The 19332-nt window shown below is 35.1% G+C and overlaps 2 protein-coding genes and 1 non-coding gene across 3 annotated transcripts; 2 read left to right on the top strand and 1 right to left on the bottom strand.

The window, feature by feature from the left end:
- Positions 1–56: 56 nt before the first annotated feature.
- Positions 57–130, top strand: TRNAW-CCA (transfer RNA tryptophan (anticodon CCA)). The gene has a single exon. It is a non-coding gene; the product is annotated as a tRNA-Trp (tRNA).
- A 13075-nt stretch (positions 131–13205) lies between these two features.
- On the bottom strand, positions 13206–15007 carry LOC125494306 (ribulose bisphosphate carboxylase large chain). Its single transcript, XM_048637881.2, is given in 2 exon segments — positions 13206–14172; positions 14175–15007. Coding segments are annotated over 2 exon segments (1425 nt in total). The 5' UTR covers positions 14821–15007; the 3' UTR covers positions 13206–13393.
- Positions 15008–15150: 143 nt separating this feature from the next.
- On the top strand, positions 15151–18590 carry LOC125494314 (ATP synthase subunit beta, chloroplastic). Its single transcript, XM_048637888.2, has 2 exons — positions 15151–17083; positions 17149–18590. Exons 1-2 carry the CDS (start codon positions 15606–15608, stop codon positions 17501–17503), a joined length of 1833 nt encoding a protein of 610 aa, XP_048493845.2. The 5' UTR covers positions 15151–15605; the 3' UTR covers positions 17504–18590.
- Positions 18591–19332: the final 742 nt, after the last annotated feature.

Here is a 19332-nt window from a genome sequence, read left to right as displayed (position 1 = left end):
AGTTTTGAGTTATAAAAAAAACCTTTCTTTCCAGTCTTATCTAGTGTGATAAGAAAGCGCTCTTAGTTCAGTTCGGTAGAACGTGGGTCTCCAAAACCCGATGTCGTAGGTTCAAATCCTACAGAGCGTGATTCCATTCTTGTTAGGACAAATTGAATTATCGAATTAGACTGAAATAAATGAACAGTAATCTAATCTAAAATTGACCTCCTGCGGATTAGAGAAACAAGGAGGTCAATCAAAAAAAAAGAGTTGTTAATTAATCAAAGATCTAACTGATCACCACGTCTGTATTGTAAATATGCAGTTACAAATAATCCAGCCAAAGTAATAGGAATTAGACCTAAGACGATTCCAAATAGAAAAACTTCAATCATTTCAATTCGTTTGAAAAAAAAAAAAGAAAGGTAATATCTATCCCTAAATATTAATGGGAATTGCCCATGAATCTCAATAACCAAAAATTATCAATTGCCGCAGTAAACAATTATAAAATAGACGGAATCCCACCGAATATTTCTTGAGTTGTTCATTCAATTAATTTTAAATAAGTCGTATCTTGTTTAGACCTATAAATAGAGCAGAGGTTATAGTTAAAGCCGCTAGTAAAAAACCGAAATAACTAGTTAGAGTAGGCATGAAGGAGCTAAATAAAATATGTTCTTTTTATACATATGTTTCTAAAGCACTTACCTAAATTTCCATTTGGAAAGCGAATAAGCAAAAATATCAATTCAAAGAATAAGTTCAATTTAAAGTTTTTGATTCATTAACTATTACATTATAGATGTCACTAACAAAGAGAAAGTAAGAGCGGTAGAAAAAAAAAGAAATGAATCATCATCTGTGACATCTACACATATCGTGATTTTGAATCAACCTATTTTTTGCAAAACCTTTGAGTAAACTAATCGAATAATAATAACTATGCCATGGAACTTTATTCAAAAATGAAATGTTATTTATTTGAATCACTATAGAATAAAATGGAAAAAAAAATTCGATTTTGATCCTTTCTTTTTTTAAAAAAACTCTTTTTTTTTAGAACGAAAAGTTCTTTTAGAACATAAGACTTTTTCTTTTCAATTGAACTTATTAGACTCAGCAATCGGGTTCATCCATATAAATAATATTTTGAATGAAAAGAAAAAGACTATCATCATTCAAAAAAAAATTTTATTTTGTTTAACTCGATTCTAAGACTAGTAATTGCTCTTATCTTTTCCTTTATAGGTTCTATATTTCATATTACTATTATTAATTTATATAATATAAAGCCGCATCCTTGCAGTTAGGTCAATAAACACCCTTGGATCTAATCCACCAATGGTTGCATTATAAAAAATATATTAATTAATTTCAATTAATATATATATATATATATATATATATATATATATATATATATATACCAATTCCTTAAAATATAAAGTAAGGAATTTCCCCAAACCTCTTCTATATTTAGAACCCCGAAAAAGCACTTTTTAGATTTCTCGTCTACCTGTCGAGTTGAATTGGAAGAATATTCTCATATTCTTCCGGAATTTTTCACGAATTATTAGATAGAAACGAACTTGTCAGATTCCCCCTTTCCCCAATCGTCAGTTTCGAGTCTGAAGCCAATACAATCATAGAGAGAACCTGTATATTATTTGTACTTTAAAAATTTTCTATATAAATAAAAAAAAGAAATTCTCTAGTACTTTATTTCAATATTAATTGAAATTGCCTTGCTGTGTCAGAAGAAGGATAGCTATACTGATTCGGTATACTCTAAAGAAACCTTTGGTACTATATGGGTAATCCTACAAGGATTTTACGTTTTTACGTAAATGGAAATTTACTAATTTCATCTTTTACGGATTTGCCTTTGACTGTACAAGAATATGTGGAGCTCAGCATGTCTGGAAGCACAGGAGAACGTTCTTTTGCTGATATTATTACCAGTATTCGATACTGGGTTATTCATAGCATTACTATACCTTCCCTATTCATTGCGGGTTGGTTATTCGTCAGCACGGGTTTAGCTTACGACGTGTTTGGAAGCCCTCGGCCAAACGAATATTTCACAGAGAGCCGACAAGGAATTCCATTAATAACTGGCCGTTTTGACTATTTGGAACAACGTGATGAATTTAGTAGATCCTTTTAGGAGGCCTAATGACCATAGATCGAACCTTTCCGATTTTTACAATGCGATGGCTGGCTGTTCACGGAGTGGCTGTACCTACCGCTTCTTTTTTGGGGTCAATATCCGCAATGTAGTTTATCCAACGATAAACAAAACCGAATCTGAATTATAGAGCTACGACACAATCAAACCCGAACGAACAAAATGTTGAATTGAATCGTACCAGTCTTTATTGGGGGCTATTACTCATTTTTGTACTTGCTGTTTTATTTTCTAACTATTTTTTCAATTAAATAAAAAGAACGAAAGAAATATATAGAATAGAGTAGGAATTCTCTTATCCCATTCGGAAGGACCGCATTTCATAATTATCCATGACTGTTTATGTCTCTAGCACGACCACTTGATGAAATGTGGAGGGAAGTGGAGTAAATGGCCGATACTACTGGAAGGATTCCTCTTTGGATAATAGGTACTGTAGCTGGCATTCTTGTGATCGGTTTAATAGGTATTTTCTTTTATGGTTCATATTCTGGATTAGGCTCATCGCTGTAGTAATTGGATGAATCGAGGGATAGATATGAAAGTATAAGAACTCAACGGGACCTTCCTTCCCCCTCGAATTAGACAAACAAAGAAGGGGGAGGTCCCATTCAATTCTTTTTTTAATTATCAGAAATTTTTTCGTATAAATGAAAAAAGGATCCTTCCTAAATTGTTAAGTTAAAAGAAAGCACTTGATTTACTGAATGACACAATATAATCTATATTTTTCTCGATTAAATAGAATGCAAGAAGTTCCATTTGTTCAATAAATTGCCCTCTTTTTTTCAGTTTGTCCATTACTTATACGTGTAATAATAAGAAAAAAAAATTCGACTAAGTCTTTGACGAAGGGAATCAAGACTCATTACTATTTCGACACACGATAAGTATGTGTAAAATTCCTTGTTGTGTGTCAAAGACCAGGAAGGCAAAGAATCCCCCCTAGAATCATTTTTTCCCTTCATTTTTATTTTCGTTATATTCCCCGCTTAGTCTAGTATCTAGTCGAATTGGATTCTCAACTAGAGCCATTTTATTTTTCAAAATACTTCAATTGGTACACGCAAGAAATAGGCCAGCAGCTTTTTGTTCAATTTATCGTGGAGTCAAATTCTCATCAGTACGAGTCAAAGGAATGGCTCTTTGGCATCTGGTTTCCAAATAAAGGACACGACGAGTATAAATACCCTCTTTAAGTTCTGTTCTAATAGACTGAATATCATTTATAAGAAATCGAGAAGATGCGACGGTTTTTCCAGGAATCCCCGATGAAAATACAGACTATTCCTTCTTTTCTATGAATCGATCATAACCACTACCTACATTCCACGAAATTGCACACCATAAATATGAGCTAATAAAGAGGCCCGCGATCCCATAGAAAGACATCACGATTCCTTGTGGAAAAAAAAAGAATTTGCTGGGAGGGAAATAAAGATATCAAATTTCTACCAAGATAGTTGGAAATTCCAACCAATAAGAATCCTAATGAACCTAAAAAAAGGATAAAGGCCCTGCAGTTAATTGGAATTTAAAGAATACCCAAAATGAATTGTACTTTCCTTACTCTGTCTTGTTTCCGATGTAACTCTCATCAACTAGTCCTATTCTAATGTCAGATGTGTTTCACTTTTACTTTTATTTAATATATAAATATTTATTTCTATTTTCATTTTAGTTAGATCAAAATAATAACATCGACCCCTATGTAGTCCTCTTTCCACATACATAAGGGCTCTTTCATTTATGTTTGGAAGAAATCGTGTGGCATACCATCTCGCTAAACAGATATCTGTGTTACGTTTCAAGTCTAAGTCTTGAAAAAGAAGAAGATCTAAATAGTCTTATTTTTTTGAACATAAAGAAATAAAGAATCTATTGCAATTGCCATAATTACTAGGCCTACTACTAAAGGCACCAAAATAGATTGGAAAGTTCATAGTTGTTATAGAATGGTACTCGATTTACTATATTGTAATTGTACCTGTTTGTTATATTTTTTTGTTGTTATTATGTTATTATATTAATTAATTAATTAGAATTCTAATTCTATAGAAGGAGTATAGTATATAATAAGTACAAGGAATGTAGAACTAAAAAATAAATTAGCTTTCTACATATAATATATGATAATCGACTTTATTTTCTTATTCTTCATCTTTTTTTTTTCTTTCTTTTGCTTCTACTAATTCAAGAAAATAGAAGATTTCTTATAAACTCAATTTCCAAAGGATTCGTTATAGTCTGATCCAAAAGGTATTTTTAATAAAGATTCCCAGAAAATATCGAAAGATGCAAAAAGCTATTTTTTAATTCGAAGTCTATACATATGTACGTGTAAGAAGGGAACATGCATTTTTTTTATTTGACTAATTTCACAGAATAAAAAGGAAGAAGTCGTTCTTTTATCTTGTTGATCGAGTTTTCCTAATTATTCACATTTTAAATTCTTTTTCTTATTCAAAAATTAGGATGTTGCCAACCAAAAACCACTATTCTCTGGTTTTTACTTTAATTCCAATAAACAAAAAAAAAAAAAACAATTTTTTGAAACAAATAAAAAAAATGGACCTTAATCCTCGACTTTATTTTGATTCAAAGGAAAAAAAGCATGCAGTTGAAATAACTCACTTAGAACGCCTTTTAAAAGATTACGGGGTACAATTGGATCGAATAAACCCTTATGGAATAAAAATTCGGCTGCTTGTGAACCTTCAGGTACTGTCTTATTCAATGTTTGCTCAATCACTCTTTTACCTGCAAATGCAATGTAGGCGTTAGGTTCGACAATAATGATATCCCCCAACATACCGAAGCTGGCTGTCACCCCGCCAGTAGTAGGAGATGTAAGGATTGATACATAGAATAACTTTTTATTTGATTGATAATCATATAAAACAGACGAGATTTTAGCCATTTGCATTAAGCTCAAGCTTCCTTCTTGCATGCGGGCCCCTCCGGAAGCGCATACTATAATAAGGGGTAGTAATTTAATGGCAGCATACTCAATCACCCGGGTGATTTTTTCCCCTACTACATATCCTATACTACCTCCCATAAACTGAAAATCCATAACCCCAATTGCTACAGGAATACCGTTTAGTTGACCTATACCTGTTTGAACAGCTTCAGTTAAAACTCTATTTATTTGATAAGAATCAATATGATCTTTATAAGCTTCCTCCTCTGAATGAAATTCAATAGGATCCATAGAACCCACAAATACCCATTTTTGACTTAAGCAATTTCTTATAATTTAATGCATAACAAAATTCGCATTGAACCCACAAATGTCTATATTTTTGAGTTACATCAAGATTATTAGAACTTTCTCTTCTAGTTAAATTACTACCATTCGTGATAGTTCTTTTACTGAAACTTTCACTCCTATTTACACTTTCATTAAAAATGTAACTCAAAATGGAACTGTCACTACTATTTAGGATGGAACTTCCAATACGGATTTGAGAATGAAGATAACTATCAATGCAATTGTTAATGTGATTATTCTATCTTTAGTATAATACATGGAACCATCATTATAAGTATGGCCACTCTTATATCTAGAGTTCATATAACTTGAATTCGAATAATTCGAAAAGGAACTTTGCAGTTCACTCAGAAAAGAATGATCGTTGTCAATCTCAAAAATTTTATTTTCAATATCAAAATATATGGAATAACTGTCTCCCTTACTATCTATAAGTAAAAAAGTATCATCCGAGATGAAATTCCCAATGTCCATGACACGAAATAAATGATCAACATTACTAGAACTGTCATTCTTCACTAGTGGAAAAAACATTAAGTGCTCCGGTTAAAAATCATACAAGTGCTCCATATTTGACCCGTAGCAGACACCATACGAGCACTTGAGCATTTATCAAGTGCTCCGGTTGAAAACTGAAGCACTTAGATTCACAAGTGCTCCGGTTGTATTAATAACTGGAGCACTTGTGATTATTATATGCTCAAAATAATTCAAGTGCTCCGGTTGATAAGAAAAAACCGGAGCACTTGTGAATCAAGTGCTCCGGTTTTTTCTTATCAACCGGAGCACTTGGCTATTTTCTTTTTTTGTTTTTTAAAAAAAAACCCTACTGCAAGCATGCAAGCTAGCAGCAGCTAGTAGCATAATATAGTAATAATATCACTAACTACTAGGCAAGAAGGTGAGCAAAAGTCAGATCCAACTACAAAAACATTCATTATGTAAACAAACTACGGTTAAAGTATTTGTTATAGAGCATCCCCATTATATCTACGTTGGATTGTTCCTAATATAGACTCAAATAAATCACGTCATAATCTAATTATTAAGCTCCCTCAGATGTCAAAATCGACATCCAAGAACTAATATTAAGAAGTTTTGCAACCCACGTATGGAATCCAGGACAATATAACAGTTCTGTCAAAGTCAACCCACATGGGAGACGATATCCCCAAGCAGTCCAAAGGCAGCATCTGCCTGCACATTGTCAAAGTCAATCCAGATATAAGTGATAGCTAGAGGAGCAATTTTTTATACCCGTTCTATCATTTTAACTAATTTTGATTTTAGTAGTATATTACTTACATCCAATCTTTGAGTATATTACTAATTTTGGTTTTGGCAATTTTTTATACCCGAAAAAAGTGTAACAAGTGCAGCATTTGCAGCTGGGGCTGCATCAGATAGATGGGATTTAAAATTTGAAATGAAAACAGAAAATACGCAGCCAAAGACAGAATTCGGACAAACATTATTTCGTATAAGAGCAGGATGTCAAAAGTGTGTATCACCTGCCAATGCCATATGCATATTTTTAAGGAAACACTTTGCTTCTTCTTCACCAAGTGATCCAACCAACCATGGCAATACACGTTCTATCAATTTCAGTGGCATCACACACAAGCTCTGATACAGAAGTTCTCTTTGCCTCTGGGGGGTGAATAGCTTTCGAGCAAGTGGAAGTACCTAGAGGTGTGAGATGTAAATACATGAAGCGTATGTGGTGAACTAGAGTTGCAAAAAGTCACCACCTAAGAATGACCAACACATTCATGCTCATATTAATGAATTTAACAGGTACCAACCTGGATTTCCTCAATTTGGAAGTGCTTCTGTATGGTGTCCATTATTTGATCAACATAAGAACTTAGTCTTGAGTAGAGATCATCTAAAGATGATTCTGCATTAGCCAGTTGTATGTTCTCAATCAAGCATCTGATTTTCTATAATTTTCTTTATTCCTCAGCATGCTCCTGCGCAAAGGACAGCTCTGCGTCTATAGCAGGGAATATAACCTTATCCTCAGCAATGCTGCCACCAAACAATTCAAGCAGAGTTCACACCTTAGAAGCAGAAAATGATAGAACGGAGAAATTCAAGCAGATATAAGTCAATCCAGCATATGAGCACGAAAGAAATTAAAGGCTTCCTCCGTTCCATAATAAGTGGAACTAGACTTATTATGGAACGGAGGAAGTAACTAACCTACAGTTTGTTACCAAATAATAGAGAGGAAGGACATTTTGATAATTCGGTCCCACCTTCCATTTTCTCTATTATTTTTTCTATAACGAAACTGTTTGTTGTTTTAACTTTCAAGTATATCCTTACCCAAAAAGCTGGCTATGTTGTTGCCTGAGTGAATCGCCGATTCCAAGAGCATCCAAAGCCCTCCATGCATTAGTCCAAGTTGTGAACGCTATACCAGCTGCTCTCAATATATCTGAAGATTCTAGCACCAAACTTTTTATTCCCAGCCTACAAACAAAAATAAAGAAAAGCACAAAAAAGAACACAATGAACAAATTGTTTATCCCCTTTTCGAAATAATGGCTATAATGAACACAGTTTAATCTGAACAGTCAAATGTTGCCAATTAGGCAATTATATTGATATATAGGAACATTATAACGATTTTGGACAACTCAGACATCCAACTTGTCAGCCTAGTGACTCCAGTAGCAATGAGACTCAAACACAAGAAACACTAAACCTGTCCATATGCAACTGCAAGAAAGAAGAGAAAAAACCCTAATCAAAATTAACTCTAGATAATATAAGATACAAGTGGCTGCAAAGCTCATTTATTAATATGCACCTGCACCACTCCCAGTAGGTTGGAATGGAAACAGCCCCCCTGCATCACCATAACCAGACTGTTGGCAACAAAAGGATCCACAAAAATCAGCAGCAGATAAAACTCGAGCATCACTCTCTACCAATGAACCTAGCGTCATTAATGACAGCAGATCATATCATTTAAACAATTTATTCGGAGCAAAAAAAAAAGATAGAGTAAGAAGTTTGTCCGTTAAGGTTATCAAAAGAATGTACTAGTGTTTCAAGTAATAATGTATCTTTTTTCTGCGTTTGGAGTGGATGTTTCGCCTATTTCTAGGCCTGACATCAATTACCTCCACAAAATTATCACTTATCACTGACTGAATTTCCTAATATCAGAACTAGTTAGGTTTTTTTTGTCACTAGTGTTTGTTACAAACATAGTATCAGGATATCTGCTAAGAGGGTAAGAAGTTTTATACAGTTAACTAATTAAGAGCTGAATCAGATTTCGTAACCTGCTTTGCCTGTGGGCTGTGGCATCAACCAAGAGCTTAAAGCGTCAAGACAGAGATCCATTATTTGAGATATAATTAAGGTCCCTGCAAATAGTCAACACAGGATAGGCAGCATTAGAATGAACATTTTGACAAATTAAATACTTTAAGATAAAAGTCCTAGCAAGTTAATTAGTTAATCGTTTATAATATGTTTGCTATATGATTCTGTTTTCTGTCATCAAATTCACTGATTACACACACACACACACATTCAAAAACCATGCTTCTGAGTGAAATTAGGGTGTTTGAACATCCAATTTTCTGGAAAGTATGATTCACTTCACTTTTGTGCTCTCCAGTTACAGTTCAGATTATTAACAGCTTTGTCGGTAAGGTAATTATCCAATTTTCTAGAACTGTTGCATATGAAAGTGCAAAGATTGGATGTAAGTAATATACAACTAAAATCAAAATTAGTGAAATTTCAAATAGAAGTAGCAAAAATTTAACAAAAGTCACAGCACCCACTAGAAAAAATAAAACTAATATACTAGTACTAACAAGTAACAATTAACCAAAGACCATAAAGATGATGCACATGGAGCAGATCTGAAGTTTGGGAGGAGAGAGCGCGGAAGAAGCAGATCTGACGCAATGGTGGTCTAATTTTGTGACGGCCGGAAGAAGAAACCGACGAGGGTAGAAGCCTTGGCACCCTCAGGAAAAGCTCAGGGTTCATTAGTGGAAGCTCTCTCGATTCTTTCAGCTCCCGGATCTGATCAGATAGCCCTCCAACAGCAGAATAGCTGGTATTTCTAGGATCTTCATGAAGCATATTGTATACAACTGGATCAACCTGCATATGAAATAGAAGTGAATTTAAAGCAACTTAAAAAGTGACATGGCAAACAAATTTTTAATCTGTCATAAGTTAACACTACCCAAAGAAGCCTTCTACCATGAACTAGAGTTTCATTACCATGTTCTAAGTCCAAAACATACCTTGGTCCACTGCTAGCTTTCACAATTACTGGCATAGATAAGCACATGACTCAGTGACTTTGAAGACAATATATTTAGGTATAGGTGAACAATGGGGGGAGAATAGTAAAACAAGTTTGTTCAAACGGAGTACAAAGTAAAGCAAAAAAGATATTGAGAAAAAGAAAAACTGAGCACAAAAACTCTAAGCAAAGATTTTAGATTAGAATGTGCTAAAAAGAAAAAAGAAAGTACCCTTCTAATAATAAGAAATCATGTGCTCCCTTTTTCCCCTTCTGTTTCCCCCATTAGAGTAAGTGGCTTTTTAAATTTTTAAGTTGGGTTCAGTTGATAAAAAAAAAAAAAAAAAAAAAAAAATTGGAGGGATCAAATGTAATGAAAAGGATAAAGTGGTGGATCCTCATGATTGTTTTTAATTTAGGGACATCCTTCAGGGACATGCCAAAAGAAAATATGACAAGAAAATGGGCATAGGGTGTACAGCTTAGTAGCATTCCTAGATTTACAAGAAGCTATGATTTTGCTACTACAGAAGATAGAAATTTTCATTTTTATTTTATCAAGAAAGAATAAGATGGTAGAAGATCAACAAATCCTAGGTAGCGATAAGACCAAAATATAATGGTATATTAGTCTTACTCCACAAAATCATATTTAAAACAGACAATGAGAAAAGATCAATTACATCGCTCATTATCAAGAGGCCTGAGGACTTCTCCAATGATCTGCCCAACACTCTGAAGTGACTTTAGATCATCCTCCGTTTTAGTGAAGTCTTCTTTTTGCACTTCGCAGCTCCTCCTTCACTACATATTGAGTTCTAATATGTTAGCTATACCCAAGGACATAGATAAAAACAACACAATGAAAGGACAGCACAAAGAATCCACAATAGCAAGATACAAAAAAAAGTATGTTGGGCAATTAACGAGCCTCCGCCGTCTTTTTCAAGGGCTTCACACAACTGACCCTTCCCAAATTCAGTAACATCCACACTGGTGTTGCTATTCGTATTAAAGTGAATAAGCTATAGTTCAAAATCCACCATTTGAACCACTGGACATCTTCCACTCCTAAAACAATGTCACTGACAAGGGTCTGCACACTTCCCTCACTCAATTCTTTCTATGGGTATTGAATTAAATTTATTTCAACACAAAACCTAGAACGATAATTTAATTGAACGCGGAAAGTATACTATTTAGTATTTACAAAAAACAAACTCCCACCAAAACAAGAACACAAAACGCAGAAAGCATGTTGCTTGAGACGAATTGACTTGCATTTGAGGCTACATAAAGACTCATGCATGAATAAATGTAACTTAAAAGCCTAATTTTAGCTCAACTTACGAAATCTGATGTTGAATAACCGACTGGTCAAATGACACTGTTCCAAACAACTGAGATCATTCTCCTGAAGCTCATTAAGCTTCAACTTAGCATCCAAACAACTTAACCTTTGATTGAAATTAACATTAATTAAGTTAAGAAGCCTTATCTTAAGCAGGCCAGGATCATTTTCATGCTTCGTTCCGACTACAACACGACTTATCAAACACTAGGGCAGATTTAGTTAACTAACAGCCTAATTGTAGACTACTAGCTTAAATTGTTCCAGTAACACAAAAATATCATAACATTTTCAGTCTGCAAATCGTAGTATGAGCAAAAATCCTCAAAATTCAGGGTTCTCAGACAATGAACAATCCTCGTCGCATTCATTGATAGCTGCTCATTACAAATCTACAAAATTATACCATCCTTCTCTGAATCTACCATCTTTGCTGCAGCATTGGTTGATTTTTTGGTATGCATCATAACAAATTTGAAATTAAATGTTTGTCAAGGCAAAATTCCAAATGAAACCAAGACATTAACTTTTTCATTTGACTTTTGCAAGGATATTTTTTAGAGACAACTGACTGGTTTCTTACAAAGTAACAGATAATATCAAATAAAACAAAAAAAAAGTTAAGTTCACTGTCCTCAACTTCAAGTCATTCAGGTACAGGTAAGATGATTGCGCAGCTACAATTTCGACAACAAAGAGAAGATCAAAACCTAAACCTTAGATCTAAAAGTAAGTCAAATTCGATTCAAACACAATCGCAAGAATCTCGCAAAACCCCTAGAAATCGAGACAAATAGATTAAACCTCACAATAATCAACTCAATCCAACAAGATCAAACACAAAAAATTCCATCAATAATTCATGTCACTCAAACATTTTGCGAAAAATTTGCTTGAATTTGCGCTCAAACAACCACTAAAACCACCGAAAAATTTGCGAATTGATGACTCAAATTACAACAAGGAAGAGAGAGAAACCTCAAGAGTTTAGTGCGGCAGATTGACGGGGAACCAGCAGCGACTTCAGCTAGGCAGCAGATTTCCCGATTTCGAGTGAGGCTTCTGGGTTTTTTCTTTTGCAATTGAAGAAGGCGGCAGAGAATTTCGAGTGAGGCAGCAGATTTCAATGCAATTGAACTGATGAGCGAAGTACAAAGATGAGGCGAAGAAGTAGAGAGGAGTTAGGGAGGAGGGTTCTGATGAGCGTAGAAGTAGAGAGGAGTTAGTTTCAGGGAGGAGTTAGTTCCAAAATAATTAATTTGATCCAAGAAGTGTAGCGCGTCCTTCAAAAAATTAATTGATCTAACATGTGTTAATTATTAGCGCGTCCTTCAAAAAATAAACAAAAGTGTAGCGCGCGAGATCCAACATGTGCTTGGGTTGAACAACCGGAGCACTTATTCACAAGTGTTCCGGTGGACTTATCAACCGAAGCACTTGTGAATTTTTAATATTAAAATTTCACAAGTGCTTGGGTTGATTGTTCAACCCAAGCACTTGACAAGTAGCACATGGAGTTTTTTCCACTAGTGCTTTTTCCAGCTATGAATGTTTTTTTCTGTATCATTTAAATTCGGATCTTCCTTTCTACTGGTATTTTCAATAGGACCAAGACTGTCCATTGATTTACTTAATCCACATCCACACCTGTGTTCTAACCCTTTCTTAGACAACATCGAATTGAACCACCATTTTTTCATAGAGCTTTCTTGCCCCCTAGTCGCATGAAAATAAAATAGATGAGATGAATAGTCATTCGATGAAAATTGATTTGAACATTTCCTGTCAGAATAAGCATCTAGATCCAATCACTCAGATTATTAACTCAAAATTTAAAATGAGTAAGTATAGGTGAAAGAAATACTTTTTTTTGTAAAAATCCATCGTATAACTTGGTTGTATATGAATATGATAGAACTTTTTTTTTCGTAGAATCTCGTCGAATATAAGAATGAATAAGTTTCTATTCTAATACGGAATGAAACGGACAATATACAAATGGGTAGAAGGAGTTCGTATACTTGACTTGATATCCACAGTCATAGTCCGAACCCACGGAATATGTATAAGAATCTACCAATTCTACCAATCCTAGAGATCCAGGATTAATGGTGGATCCAAGACAATAATAGAAAGTTTGAGTTGTTTAGTATTCCATTTTGTATTTAAGATCTTGCCGGTATATTTAAATAAGTCTCTATAAATAGAGAGATACAATGTATATATAGAATAATTGGATTCGGCTCAATCCTTTTAGGAAAAGATTGGGCCGAGTTTAATTACAATTCAACCGAACATTAATTACTTAGCCTAGACTGTATCCATTGCTGGGAATTCAAATTTGATTTCCTTCCATACCTCACAAGCAGCAGCTAGTTCAGGACTCCATTTGCTAGCTTCGCGAATAATTGCATTACCCTCGGTAGCAAGATTACGTCCCTCATTACGAGCTTGTACACATGCTTCTAGAGCTACTCGATTCGCTACAGCACCTGGTGCATTTCCCCAAGGGTGTCCTAAAGTTCCTCCACCAAACTGTAGTACAGAATCATCCCCAAAGATCTCGGTTAGCGCAGGCATATGCCAAACATGAATACCTCCTGAAGCAACGGGTAGAACACCTGGTGTGGAAACCCAAGATTGAGTGAAATAAATACCGCGACTTCGGTCTTTTTCAGTATAATCATCACGTAGTAAATCAACAAAGCCTAAAGTAATATCTCTTTCCCCTTCAAGCTTACCTACTACGGTACCAGAATGAATATGATCTCCACCAGACAGACGTAACGCTTTAGCTAGTACACGGAAGTGCATACCATGATTCTTCTGTCTATCAATAACTGCGTGCATTGCACGGTGGATGTGAAGAAGTAGACCATTATCTCGGCAATAATGAGCCAAGGTAGTATTTGCAGTGAATCCCCCTGTTAAGTAGTCATGCATTACGATAGGAACTCCCAACTCTCTGGCAAATACAGCCCTTTTTATCATTTCTTCGCATGTACCCGCGGTAGCATTCAAGTAATGCCCCTTGATTTCACCTGTTTCGGCTTGTGCTTTATAAAGAGCTTCGGCACAAAATAGGAAACGTCTCTCCAACGCATAAACGGTTGGGAGTTCACGTTTTCATCATCTTTGGTAAAATCAAGTCCACCGCGAAGACATTCATAAACTGCTCGACCATAGTTTTTAGCGGATAACCCCAATTTAGGTTTAATAGTGCATCCTAATAGGGGACGACCATACTTGTTCAATTTATCTCTCTCAACTTGGATACCGTGAGGCGGGCCTTGGAAAGTTTTTACATAAGCAACAGGGATTCGCAAATCCTCCAAACGTAGAGCACGCAGGGCTTTGAACCCAAATACGTTACCCACAATGGAAGTAAACATGTTAGTAACAGAACCTTCTTCAAAAAGGTCTAAAGGATACGCTACATAACAAATATATTGATTTTCTTCTCCAGCAACGGGCTCGATGTGGTAGCATCGTCCTTTGTAACGATCAAGACTGGTAAGTCCGTCGGTCCATACAGTTGTCCATGTACCAGTAGAAGATTCGGCAGCTACTGCAGCCCCTGCTTCTTCGGGTGGAACTCCAGGTTGAGGAGATACTCGGAATGCTGCCAAGATATCAGTATCTAAGGTTTCATACTCAGGAGTATAATAAGTCAATTTGTAATCTTTAACACCAGCTTTAAATCCAACACTTGCTTTAGTCTCTGTTTGTGGTGACATAAGTCCCTCCCTACAACTTCAATTTTAAATTTTTACAACAAAGCAACAAGGTCTACTCGACATAAATTAGGCCTTAATGAAACCTTTTACAGGAATCTTTCATAAAATTCTCAATTAATATTATCAACTAATCAAAATGGTTCGTTAATAGACCATGTATTTGATTCGCCAAATACATCATTATTGTATACTCTTTCATATATATGGCGCAACCCAAGCGTAACCGTTGTTTTTCAAGTTTCTAATTTCTTACCCCCATTTGAATCAAAAGAACTAACTAATTAGAAATTTACTCTTGACAGCGGCATATGTTGTATATGTATATCCTAGATGTGAAAATATGCGGAATTCCATCATGAAAAGGTAAAAAAAAAGGCTAGACACAAATCTATATACTAAATACAAACTAAGTCCCAATTCGATAGAAATTACGAATCATAAAAAAAAATATAGGTTAGAGTTCGGGTTCGATTTCCGTAGATAATATAGAAAGGATTGTCTATAATGATAGGCAAATAAAAGACTTTCTCGGGATTTTTGGTCATCCGTTTGATATTTTGAAAATAGGTGGATTGAAATTTCAAATTGAATAGAAATAGAATAATTCAAAAAAGTAAACAATTGAATTGGATTCCTTTGGATGGTACCAACAAAATGGATTGCTAACTCCTATTTCTTATTTAATTAATCGATCAACTTGCTATCGGACATTTTTTTTTTTTTTTTTTTTTGGATTCGATAATTTTCATTTTCGCAAAAAATTTCGACATACTTTACTATATATTATGAGAACCAATTCTACTACTTCTGGTCCTGGGGTTCCCACACTTGAAAAAAAAAACCTGGGGCGTATCGCTCAAATTATTGGTCCGGTACTGGACGTAGCTTTTCCTCCAGGCAAGATGCCAAATATTTACAACGCTCTAATAGTTACGGGTCAAGATACTACTGGTCAACCAATTAATGTGACTTGTGAGGTACAACAATTATTAGGAAATAATCGAGTTAGGGCTGTAGCTATGAGTGCTACAGATGGTCTAATGCGAGGAATGGAAGTTATTGATAAAGGAGCTCCTTTAAGTGTTCCAGTCGGCGGCGCGACTCTCGGACGAATTTTTAACGTGCTTGGGGAGCCTGTTGATAATTTAGGTCCCGTAGATACTCGCACAACATCTCCTATTCATAGATCTGCGCCTGCCTTTACACAGTTAGATACAAAATTATCTATTTTTGAAACAGGAATTAAAGTGGTAGATCTTTTAGCCCCTTATCGCCGTGGAGGAAAAATCGGACTATTTGGGGGCGCGGGAGTGGGTAAAACAGTGCTCATTATGGAATTGATCAACAATATTGCAAAAGCTCATGGGGGCGTATCCGTATTTGGCGGAGTAGGTGAACGTACTCGTGAAGGAAATGATCTTTACATGGAAATGAAAGAATCCGGAGTTATCAATGAACAAAATATTGCAGAGTCAAAAGTAGCTTTAGTCTACGGTCAAATGAATGAACCGCCAGGGGCGCGTATGAGAGTTGGGTTGACTGCCCTAACTATGGCGGAATATTTCCGAGATGTTAATGAACAAGACGTACTTCTATTTATCGACAATATCTTCCGTTTCGTCCAAGCCGGATCTGAAGTATCTGCCTTATTGGGTCGAATGCCTTCCGCTGTAGGTTATCAACCTACTCTTAGTACCGAAATGGGCTCGTTACAGGAAAGAATTACTTCTACAAAAGAAGGATCCATAACTTCGATTCAAGCCGTCTATGTACCTGCAGACGATTTGACCGATCCCGCTCCTGCCACGACATTTGCACATTTAGATGCGACTACCGTACTATCAAGAGGATTGGCCGCCAAAGGGATCTATCCAGCGGTGGATCCGTTAGACTCAACGTCAACTATGCTTCAACCTAGGATCGTTGGTGAGGAACATTATGAAATTGCGCAAAGAGTTAAGCAAACCTTACAACGTTACAAAGAACTTCAGGACATTATAGCTATCCTTGGGTTGGACGAATTATCCGAAGAAGATCGTTTAACTGTAGCAAGAGCACGAAAAATTGAGCGTTTCTTATCACAACCTTTTTTCGTAGCAGAAGTATTTACAGGCTCTCCAGGAAAATATGTTGGTCTAGCAGAAACAATTAGAGGGTTTCAATTGATCTTTTCCGGAGAATTAGATGGTCTTCCTGAACAGGCCTTTTATTTGGTAGGTAACATCGATGAAGTTACCGCGAAAGCTATGAACTTAGAAATGGAGAGCAAATTAAAGAAATGACCTTAAATCTTTGTGTACTGACTCCTAATCGAAGTGTTTGGAATTCAAAAGTAAAAGAAATCATTTTATCTACTAATAGTGGCCAAATTGGCGTATTACCAAATCATGCCCCGATTGCCACAGCGGTAGATATAGGGATTTTAAGAATACGCCTTAACGACCAATGGTTAACAATGGCTCTGATGGGCGGTTTTGCTAGAATAGGCAATAATGAGATCACTATTTTAGTAAATGAGGCTGAGAAGGGTAGTGACATTGATCCACAAGAAGCTCAGCAAACTCTTGAAATAGCAGAAGCTAACTTGAAGAAAGCGGAAGGAAAGAGACAAGTAATTGAAGCAAATCTAGCTCTTAGACGAGCTAGGACACGGGTAGAGGCTAGCAATACGATTTCGTCGTAACTAATCGGTGCGTTCGAATAATCAAAAGAAGTTCTGTTTATACACCCTTTATCTATATCTTCTATATATATATAGAAGATATCATACATATCTTATTTTGATTTTATTGATTCAATCAAATTCAAATAAGATAATCAATTTAATAGTCTTAATAATCCGAGGGTGAGTAGAAAAACTTATTAGATACCAAAGTCGAGGGTATCTAATAAGTTTTACCTACTATTGGATTTGAACCAATGACTCCCGCCGTATGAAAGCAATACTCTAACCGCTGAGTTAAGTAGGCCTTTATATCATTCCAAAGAGGACTAAATATAACCATCACATAGATTGATTATAAATCCAATATTGTTTAGAAGCAATATCAATCAAACAGATCAAAGAGCTATGATGTTGGATCGTGGAATATTTATCTTGACAAGAAATTATCTACATGCTAAAATATGGAGCATAAACACAAGGGCTATAGCTCAGTTAGGTAGAGCACCTCGTTTACACGCGCGCCAATGGTTTTCAGGGGAGTCCATAATGCAATCAAAAGAATTCATCTTTTTGATAAATCTATGTCTTACTCTATGACTTTGAGGAAACAAGAGAACAATAGCCTGACAATTAGTTCTAGTTCGGTCCTACTTAAGTGTCCATTTAGTTACCAAATAGAACCCATTATTGATTTGAGATATTGATAGGGTGAATACCCAGCCTATTCAATGCTAGGCATAATGAGTATAAGGGCCTCAAAAAATCTCTTTTCGTCCTATGAACTTTAAGGTGTATGAAGTTTCATATTGGATTCTTTAAGCAGAACGATAGAGACTCCATTTAATTTTTAAAATTGATCTAGGCCAAAGGCAGACCTACGTCAAGATAACTCTTCTTTGAAACACTTTGGTAGTGCTTTTGAATCAAAATTCCAATAAATAATGAATCGGAGCACATGGAACCCTTTTCTTTCTATCAAGAAAAAATATGGTGGACTAGCTGATATTTATATCAGTTAATGAAAGAGCCCAATGCAAAAAAAAGCATGTTGGGTCTTTGAAACAGTTCAAATCATTTTGAGAATAATAAGTTTGATCTGTTTTACCGAGAAGGTCTACGGTTCGAGTCCGTATAGCCCTACTAAATTTATATACTATCGAATGAATATTAATAATTTATTAAACTATATTAATAAATTATTAATATTTTTTTGTTTGTTGTTTAGAACCGATCAGTTGACTCTTATCAAAAAAAAAAAAAGATTAATAATTAAATTCCAACCTAACCAACCAACTACAATTGAATGGAATAAGTGGATCTAGAAACACCCTACTTACTTTGTTTACTAAAATTTGATTTGTAGAAAACCCGGGTTTGAAAAAGATCTTTGGTAAATTTCATTGTCAAAGAAACTTTTTTCTTATATACCTTACCTATCAAAGCGTAAACAAGTAGTCTTTTTGTCCTTATACAATCAATAGAAACTACTCTGTCCGAATTCGAATTAAATATACCAAACCAACCCGATTCCAATTCGGAAATCAAAATTCTTAAACATTCTCTCGTGTGAATTCTCTATTCTAAGAAATAAAAAAAAAAACGAGAATTCAATTTGGAATTTTTTTTTTTTTTTAGTTCGAAAAATCGAGGTGAAAGTGAGAAAGTTTTCTTTGTATATGTATAAGATAAGAACAATATAAATATATATTTGTATATAATTACAGGTGGAATGGAAAAAAAATGGAAATAAGATTCCAGGCAATTACTCTTGAAACGAGACATATCCCGCAGTAAACAAACAGGTGGTTCACTTAAAATGAATTGTTGTTTTGACTAAAGAGGTATGG

The sequence above is a fragment of the Beta vulgaris genome, chromosome 5 (genome assembly GCF_026745355.1).
Source record: "Beta vulgaris subsp. vulgaris cultivar EL10 chromosome 5, EL10.2, whole genome shotgun sequence".
Lineage (NCBI taxonomy): Eukaryota > Viridiplantae > Streptophyta > Magnoliopsida > Caryophyllales > Amaranthaceae > Beta > Beta vulgaris.
Note: the sequence above shows the minus strand (reverse complement) of the source record. Positions and strands in the feature narration are given on the sequence as shown.

What these genes read in the sequence shown, in the direction of transcription:
- LOC125494314 (XM_048637888.2), top strand. Translation starts at nt 15,606, where the DNA reads ATGAGAACCAATTCTACTACTTCTGGTCCTGGGGTTCCCACACTTGAA. An exon ending in GCTATGAACTTAGAAATGGA is followed by an intron (nt 17,084 to 17,148) that starts GAGCAAATTAAA and finishes TGTTTGGAATTC; the next exon opens with AAAAGTAAAAGAAATCATTT.